At 41.4% G+C, this 9,399-nt stretch overlaps 1 protein-coding gene across 3 annotated transcripts in view; it reads right to left on the reverse strand.

Annotated features, from left to right (window-relative positions):
• SLCO4C1 (solute carrier organic anion transporter family member 4C1) overlaps positions 1-8,482 on the reverse strand; it is a 30,028-nt gene extending 21,546 nt beyond the window's left edge. The window contains exons 1-2 of one of the 3 annotated variants that reach the window (XR_011699987.1): positions 7,591-8,481; positions 2,558-2,821 (exon numbers count right to left, since the gene is read on the reverse strand). Coding sequence is in view for 2 of the 3 variants with exons in the window: in XM_071581207.1 (XP_071437308.1) it covers positions 2,558-2,821; positions 7,591-7,981 (655 nt within the window). In the remaining variant the exon portion in view is untranslated. Of the gene's footprint in view, positions 1-2,557; positions 2,822-7,590 lie in introns of all 3 variants that reach the window. The other 2 variants (XM_071581207.1, XM_071581208.1) reach the window with 2 other exon arrangements.
• Positions 8,483-9,399: the final 917 nt, after the last annotated feature.

Raw genomic sequence — 9,399 nt, forward strand, 5'->3', positions numbered from 1 at the left:
CAACAAAATTATCTTCCTTGTGTCAAGAAAAACCTACGATGCACATTTGCTGTGGTAGATATACAGAAATAGGTTTAGATTTGTAAAATAAAATCCGAGACAGAAGCATCTGCCGTTTTCAGTGCCCTGTACCATCTCCGACTGCTCAAACTGGGCTGATTCCGTTCCCGACACACCACCAGGTGGAGCCCCTGACTGAACACATCGCAGCCAGCTGAGGCACTGGCGACTCTGCAACCTGGAAAAGTTAATGAGCAAATAGCTGGTCACACCTAGACTGACTACCCATTGAAGTCTGAAGCCTTTCTTGAGATTACAGAAGAAATATCTGCTGTGCCTAAAAAATTTAATAATAGGAGGACCACTGATTACCAACTCATTTAATAAGAAATTAAATTATTTCTAGAAAGTGGTATTAGGATAAATAATCAAATAGCTTGGTAGAGTAGGATATGTATATACTCAGAATAAAAGTAAATTAATATTTCAAGGTAAAACAATATGTTCTATTAAGTCTGCAAGCCTTCTACTGGAGGTTATAAGTATTTTGTATTCCAGACTTGACCTGTTCATTAACCTGGCAGCCACATTTAATGCTGCATTGAACTGTACTTTGAAGTTACCCTTCAGCTAAAACTCCTGACCTTTAACAGTAATCAAGTAATCAAGTACTAATCAAGTAACCAACCAGTAAAAAGAGTTGTTCAGAAATAAATTAAGTGGTAGATTTTAACACAAAGCATCAAATAAAAGTTCAAAAATATTAGAGTTTCTACAAACTATTGATCTGAACAAACAATCAAAATAGAAGCTTTTGGGGGTGTGGTGCTATTAAATTCCACAACTGGGTTGTACAGCTACAATGCTTCATCAACATCAGAACAAGCTAAACCAGAAATCCTATAATCCTGCACTTGACAGCTAAAGCATGACCTTTCACAGCACCTGAAGACTTATGTTGATTCTGTCATCTATCAGACAGTAACCTATCTTTGACAGTGTTTTGATTAAGTCAGCTTAAGTTTTTAAGTTTGCTCACCACAGTCACAGCATAGGCACCTGCATCACAACAATAAAAGGAGCATGACTGGTGTCAGCTGACAGTGTCATGGTGAAGAAAACATATTGCATTTAAAAAAGTCCCCACCACTTTTAGTTTTCAAAACTCCATGCAGAATATGTCCCTAATAAGCCATCAACATCTACAGCCATCCTCAATGACAGATGTTTGATTGAACACTGACACATCCTTAAGATTTCAACTAAAATTTGTTGAAAAGAGAACAGTTGCTATAGTTGGTCTTCTCTCCCACACTGCCAGTATCTTGTTTCCATTAAAAAAACCCCCAAAACCTACAATAAGATTGAAACATACATTTCAAATTCAATTTCCTTTCCATACTATAGTGAAGGTCAAGTGCAATACTGAAACCAAAATTGTAGAGAAATCAGATTGTAACAGAGCCAGGAGCAAGTAACCAGTTCCCCTCTGCTAACAGTAACAAATATTCACCTGTTTACAGCCCCCAAACACTGAAGAGTGTTTTCTTTTGTCCTTCTTCAGTTAAAAGTTTAATTAATTTCCAATACAGATTCGCATTAGGATTTTCATTTCAGATCCTCAATATCTTACCAAACTTGTTTAACTAATGTCTAGATGGTACATGAAGGTGTGTGACATGATTAATACTAAAGAAATTAATTTGAGAATCAACAACCTTTCACCAGGTTGCTTCACAGCTACTGATTTTTTAGTGAGCACTCTAATATGCTTTGTCATTGAAGGCAGAAGTCTGATTCAACACTGCAATAACAATTAAGTCATCCTGCTTTAAACATATCTGAACATTTCTGTATTAGTTACAGGTGTGCCACTAAATTGCAATACAAATAGTTGGCACTAGTCACACTGTACTGAAGTCCTTTTTAATGAGAAAAGTAATGTAAGAACAGAGAGCTAGCTACTCGGTGATTTATATACTTTGTTCAGTACTGTTCAGTACTTGTTGTTACCTCTTCATTTCAAATAAATCAACAAGTTATAATCAACATATTATAAAAGAACTTAGAGAAACTCGTTAATGCGTTAATCAAGATGCCGTCAAGGCATTCAGAACCCCAAAGAGCTGTAAAAAGTAGTCACCTTTCAACAAAATGGCAAGCCTAACTTTTTTGACTAAAGTTGAAACTTTGACACTTATTCTACATCACTGATCTAACTTGATTACAGTTCACAAATAGATGCCAGAGAATTTTCTAGTCAAAATGAATTTTAATTACATATATCAATGCAAGAAAAAGTGTTTTATTCAAACACTTGCTAGTGAGCAAGAACTGATATTGACACTCAGACCACTTCTGACAATTACTGTACAGAGAGCCAGTTCTTGAATCTATAGATTTCACATAATCAGTTTATTTTCAGTGCTACAGATAGTACTTTATTTTAATACTTTGACAGAGATTAATTACATTGTACCAAATTAAGAGTTGCATCAAGTCACTATAGAAAATTTTGTGTGTGTTTGTGTAATTTTCAAAACAAAGATAAGCTTACCTTCAAGTTTATCTCCATATTGGTATTTTCCAATAGCAAAGTGTGGTAAGCAAAATATAAGTGAGCCCAGTCCTAGCATAAATGCTGAGAAAGCAAGCCATCGTGGTTTGTGCCCTCTTTCTCCAAAGAAAGATACAAACAGCGACAACACGCAAAAAGAAATGTCGTAGCTTGCAGAGATTAAGCCAGTGAGGGAACTGTTCAACTCGTAACGCTTCTCAATGGTTGAAATACTAATGTTAACCAGGCCATTTACCACAATACCTACGAAAATAAAAAAGGAGATAATTAGTCAAAAATACGTTAATAGCGTTGCAGGGGTAAACTTACTATTGTTTGATGGAAAGGTTAAAATTAATATACTTACAAAGTTCCATTGTAAGTTATTTATTAGCTTTAAAATCCAAGCCTATAGTAGATCAATACAGTGTCAGATTAAACCATCAAAATTGCACAGGACCTATAAAATTTTATTCCCCTGTGGACACTCAAGTATTAAGTCAAAAATAAACCATGCCTCAAACTCTGTGCACATATTAAAGTCCCAGATTAACTTTGAAGCACAGATTTCAAACAGAATGTGTTATAGTACCACAAGATACTTTACAAGTTAAAAGGAAATTAGTCAAGGTTTTGACTAGCATTAGAGTACAAGCTATGGCTAAAGAAATTTAAGAACATAGCTTTCAAATTATTGTCAAAATACACAATTTTCTCCCTGCCACCATAAAGGGGAAGTACAAGGAGGTTTTTGAATAGACATGTTTCCCCTATTTAAAAATGCTTTGCAACTGTTTCAGAGCAACTGAGTTTATTTACTTTAATGAGAAAACGTTTGCCCTCTGAATCTTTAAGTTCCCTGCAGCAAAGAATGAAATGACCCGGAAAAAGGCATTGCACAAGATAACCTACTGAAGCACAGATGAACCAAAAAAAAATCAAACCAAAACAAACCAAAACAAAAAAACACACCAACAAACAAACAAAAAAACCCAATCCAAAAGTAGAAGCAAGTAAGTGAGAAACATGCCAGTGCATGTCCATTTTTACAAACCCACTGTTAGCAGATTTTCATTTGAGTCTCCCATCCTGCTTCACATTCTGTTCCTATGTGAAACACCAGATAGTTAAACTTAGAGGAGTTTGCTTTTAACAGTCACAAAATAGGATTCTGTTACAAGAGAGATAATAGCAGTACTTCATAACAGTGCCAGATAACTTCATCATAGTCTAAACAAACTGTATTCCTAAAAAATATATACCTGAAAAAAGGAAGTCTTGGAGTCACAGTTGCAAATAAATTTGAGTTATGTAACCTCTTAGATGACTAATGAGCATCTCTCATGACACAGGCCCCACAGTCATTCTTACTCTTTCTAAAATTCAAACATGATTCCCCACTGTCATTCTAAGAACAGAAGGACTGGTGACAGCAATAGGCTTAAGTTAGTTTTCAACAAGCATTGCACCATCCAGAAGTACAACTACTCAGGCCAAACTTCAACATCAATTTAGTGGTTCAACATATTGAAAAAAAATTACTCCAAATCAGACAGCTGTTTTCTAATCCCCACTACAGCCAAACATCTCAGCCTTCAGTAAGGAGGCAGCTCTTGGCACAGTCTTAATTCCAATACCCTACTATGGCCTCTTTGTTAAGGCAGACAATTCCATCTATCCGTCAATTAATAGAAGTATTCCAGTGTTCCTCCACTGCCATTGATTATACATTTGGCATCTTTTTCCTCTTAAGAAGCATTTACTAAAGAACAATACTAGCATGAAGGAATGAACAAACAACTGTTTCTCATTTGCCAGCACCTCAAACATTTACTAAGGCCTTAAGACCTTCACATGAAGCAGGTGAGTTACACTGCAAGTGGATTACAGAGCTAGAAGGCACTATCTTTTACCTGTAGTTTAAGTCATCACCTTTAATTTACCTCCTAAAAGCCATTAAACCTTGTAGTTAATTTTACTGGATAATTACATTTCATCTGTAAAAATGCCAATATGATGAATAGCAGCATAACTCCTCCAATGCCATCATCTAGTGATTAATCACTAAAGTCTTTTCAGGAAAGATGGAACTCAGCTGATACTTGATCTGAAAAACAAGTTCTGCAAGGACATCTCAACACTTAAAATTGTAGTACCGAAATTATCTTTCAACTCTTCTCAAGCAAAACTTCGTTGTTCTGCCACATCTGTTGGAGATTTAGGTTCAGTGTGTACTGATACATAAAATCTAGATTAATTATAAACCAACTTGATTTGCTATAACGAAACACAAAGGTTTTTTCTTTATCCTTAAAAAAAAAAAAGATATGGTGGCTTTAACACAGTGGTTTGCAGGCACACAAGGAAAATTAAAAAGGCTTTCCAGTAGCAAACCTAATCTGCCTATGAAATATTAGTGCTACTCAAATTTTTTAGACAGATTAGAACGAACCAGTCTCAAACAGTGGTTTTGTTATTTTGTTTAATAAAAAATACTGACCCGATGAATAAACAATCCTTCTTGTAATCAAAATAGCGAGATAAATTCTACCTTGTTTGCTGCTACAGCTATGAACTGCAGCACATCCAGTTACTGTACTACAAGATGCAATATATACATTTATGTAACTCCAAGTGCAATTACCAAATCAGATATTAGTCATGCAACAAATATTCTACACAAAACGTTTTCTATTCAGGAAATACAGGTTTCACACATACTTGAAACAGAAACCATGAGTTAAGTTCCACCTGGAATGTTCTGAGAAGCTGAAATACAGCACATGAGGTCCTAACAATAATCTCTTTTCTAAAGCAGCTAGAAAATAACCTGATAAATACATGCTTTCAGTTAGATACACACACAGAAATCCAGACACATACACCAGGTCACTGCAGATAATTACCCACTATGTTCACTCATGTAAAAAGGCTAGTACAACAACTTACATTCATCAAAAGTGTGTTACATATTACTTCATTAATCTTCAATGTTTTAAGGTATAATGTTTTCTAGAGGTGCATTAGCAAATTTAATAGATATACTTTATCTGCCTCAGTGATTCTTTCTGTAATTTATAGAGTGAAAAAAATTAGAACGCAAAACTAGAGTACAGTATTAGCTCACACAGCTTCAAAATACGAGTTTTATTTTGTATGCTTTTATCTAAAGTCTGAAGCTGAAACACTTGAATGTTTTCACAAAGCTTCACACACTGAATTTCTTGCTGATAATGACTCTTGTTTTTCCTGCCTCTCAGAAAGAATTGCAGCGTGAATCAATTTCCTTTCTGTGCTCTTAACAAAGGAAAGGCTCTTGCTCAGAAAATCCAGGTAACACACCAAGAATGCCACAAGATCTGCAACAGCCACACCTACATCAGCTTCCAAAACAAACATCAGAAGTTTCCTTACATTAAGGCCCTAAATCTGATCTAGACTGGTTAGTTACCTGGCATGCATATACAGTTAGATAGCAGGCCAAGACCTGGATAAGCAGCACAACCAACACCTATAGCTTGCTAACGGGACACAGATTCTTACAATACAAAATGTTTTTATGACTGGCAACCTACCCAGAGAAAAATTTTAAATGATACTGAGTTTGTTATTCAGCTCAACAATCAGATCACAAGAGCAAAACAGATCTGAAGAAATTCCGATGTGCTGGAAATATTCAAGATATTTGGTTTTGTATTCTTAGGGCTCTCAAAAAAAGACAGATGTGTGTTCTAAAAGTCTTCTACTACTCAGCCGCCACTGAAATCCACTATGTAAGATGTTCTTCCATCCTTCCCTCTCTTTTTATTTTTATGAAGAATATAAATTTGAGCTGCCAAAAGGACAACTATAATAGTCATCACCTCCTGATCCTACCAGCTGTAGCATGGTCTTTCAAATTCAAGCAAGGAAAGGCAGGCCCTGCCCAAAACTCTCTAGATGCTTCTTTTCTAACACAAAACCTATATGCTAAGATCAGATTCTGAACAGGCTGAAATCAGAAAATATTCACAGAAACACATACTGAGAGACATTGGTTCCTCCAAGCACTTTACAAGCAACATGAGTATCCTTCAAATCCTTCCAAGTTTTAAGCAGAGCCTTACATTAGGTTCTCCTCATACCATCTCAGTTATCTCAGTGTGGTTCCAGGCAGGAATGAGCCATTCTGCATATCTTAGGTGTAGGCTGCCTGCTCTTCTCGCACCAAATCTCCACCCTTCTACAACACTGTCATTCTCTAGGAGCAACAACAACGAGTTTTAAAGCCTTATAATTTTGTCAGGAAACACAGTTTCACTTCTAGCTTGCCCAATAAAGTTGAAGGTTTACCAACATTAATCCAGTAGCTTCATCTCACAGACAAAGCTTTAAAGATCTCAAGCTTGTATGTTTGGTAAACTAGTGCTTCTCCTCCCCGCAGCCAACATTGCTACTTTCTAAGCCTCAGACTTGCTAAGACACTAACAAATCTCTTTACAGAAAACCAAAAATAAGGACAAGAATCTATGAAGCTAAAGAGCAGAAATCTGGAGCAATCTAAAGCTCAGGTTTCCCCCAAGGAAGACAGCTTCACTGGGATACACAGAATAAGAACAGGTATTTGTTTGCTTGTTTTCAAAGCCATCTAAATGACCCAAAATCTTAACCAACCCTGCCAAGATACTGTTTCAAATAGCAGGTGTGTCACAAAGTACACACTGGGTTACTATAGTTTCTTCTGCTGGTTTATCCCGGCGTTTTCTTGCCTGCCTTCTGAGTCTCAGCCCACAGGTGCACATGAAGTGCCCTTTCCCTGTGAGCAGTGGGGATGCAGCACTGACTGACAGGAGCAGGAAGCACAGACATGGTGGGACCACGGACTCAGCAGGTGGAAACAGAAGCAAAGGAGGAATAGGCTGAAGCACAGAGAGCAATACTGCATGAGCAACTTCCATAGGGGAGTATGTGCTGAATCCCCCTGGCAAAGCCATCCCCCTCCCTGCCCCTTCCCGGAGCATCCCCGCTCTTCCCCTGCCGCCCAGGGAGGGTACCTTGGGAGACAGCCAGCAGGCTGTAGGCAGCCAGGTATCCCTCGGGGTTGTTGCAGAGCTGCAGAGCCCTCGGGGTGCAGCCTCCCCACCCGCAGGGCCCCTCCTCAATCTCGGTCTCGGACGGTGCGCTGGGACCCGACCCTGCGGGGCTCGCCCGGCCGGCGCTGGCAGCTTCGGGCGCAGAGCTATCGATGCCGGGGAGGCTCCCGGGGCTATCCGGGCCGGCGCTGGGAGCCTCGAAGGCGGCGTTGTCGATGCCGGCGGGGCTGAGGGTCTCGAAGGCGGCGTTGTCGATGCCGGCGGGGCTGGGGGTCTCGAGGGCGGCGTTGTCGATGCCGACGGGGCTGGGGGTCTCGAAGGCGGCGTTCTCGATGCCGAAGGGGCCGCTCATGGCGCCCCGGGCCGTTGGCAGCGCCCGCTGCGAGCGGGACCCGCGCACAACGCTCCGCTCCCCGCGGCGAACAGCGCCGGGCACGGCCGGGGACAGCCGGGAAGGAAAAGCCGCGGGGAGAGAGCCGGGGAAGGGCGAGGGGAGAGCTAGGGAAGGGCGAGAGGGCAGCCGACAAGAGAGCCGGGGCAAGAGAGCCGGGGGGACAGGCGGCGAAGAGCCGGAGACACCCGTGGGGAGAGAGCCGGGACAGAGAGCCGAGGGGAGAGCGGGGGCAAGAGAGCCGGGGATAGAGCTGGGCAGAGCCGGGCAGGGCAGAGCCGGGAAAGGACCGGGGAAGAAGGGCCGGGGAGAGCCGGGCAGGGTAGAGCCGGGAAAGGAGAGCCGGGCAGGGCAGAGCTGGGCAGGTGAAGGCGCCACCCCGCCCCAGCCCCTCGGCCGCGCCCTCGGGGGATCCCCCGCGGCCGCAGCGCCCAAAGAGCCACAGCGTGGGGCACCACAGGGAGAGGTGATGTCCAGTTCCATATAAGTGTTGCAAAAAGGGAAAGGTTGCAAAACGGGGCTTTCCCGCTTCAGGCAACACCCACAGCACAAGGTCTGGCCATCCGCGGTGGTGTCATCCTTTGGAAATACTTGTTCGCTTCCTGCAGAAAAGTTTCCACCTCCAGGAGTTCCCAGAACTGACCGTGTTCATTCATCACTGAATCTGTCAAATGGGTAAGAAAGTCCAAGTGTGTTTCCATGTGTAGTGTGAATTCTTTTGCTCGTTGAGGGAGTCCAGAGATCGAGTGAGTGCCATTGCTGGTGTTCTCCTCCATTATAAATTAGTCCTGAAAAGTCCTTCCCTTTTAAGAGTCATTTACATTTTAGAGACAAGTGAAACAAGATTGGAGCTGGAGACACCAGCAGTGACCTTCATTTCACAGTGAAAGCCAGAGAATCCTCTTCAGTTCTCAACCATCTGTTCTTAGGAAAGAAGCACACATCTCCCAGTATTAATTAGCAGCACAGAAACCACATAGAGATGACCTTCTGCAAGAGGAAAACTAGTAAATTAGACAATATGTGTCTATTTATTCATACTGATAAATTACAAATAGGAAATCATTCACTTCTGTGTCTTCTACTGCATCTTACAGGGGCAGTGGGTGGTGTCTGAGCTGTAGGGCCATGGGATCCTCTGGCAGCTGTGCCTTCCTCACCCTCCTCCTCGGCCACCACAGGGGCCTTCCCAGGTGCTGCCCCATCCCCACAGCCAGCAGCGACCTTCCCAAGCCCACAGGAGGTCAGGGAGCTCCTCTCCAGTGAAGCATTCCACTGCTGGTCACTGATGATGCCCAGACTCTAAAATTAGTTTAGTATCATTTCAAACTTTAATCTGAAGTGGTTTTTCCTCTGCTGGTTATCAAGATATATCCCAG

Source organism: Pithys albifrons, chromosome Z (genome assembly GCF_047495875.1).
Source record: "Pithys albifrons albifrons isolate INPA30051 chromosome Z, PitAlb_v1, whole genome shotgun sequence".
Taxonomy (NCBI): domain Eukaryota; kingdom Metazoa; phylum Chordata; class Aves; order Passeriformes; family Thamnophilidae; genus Pithys; species Pithys albifrons.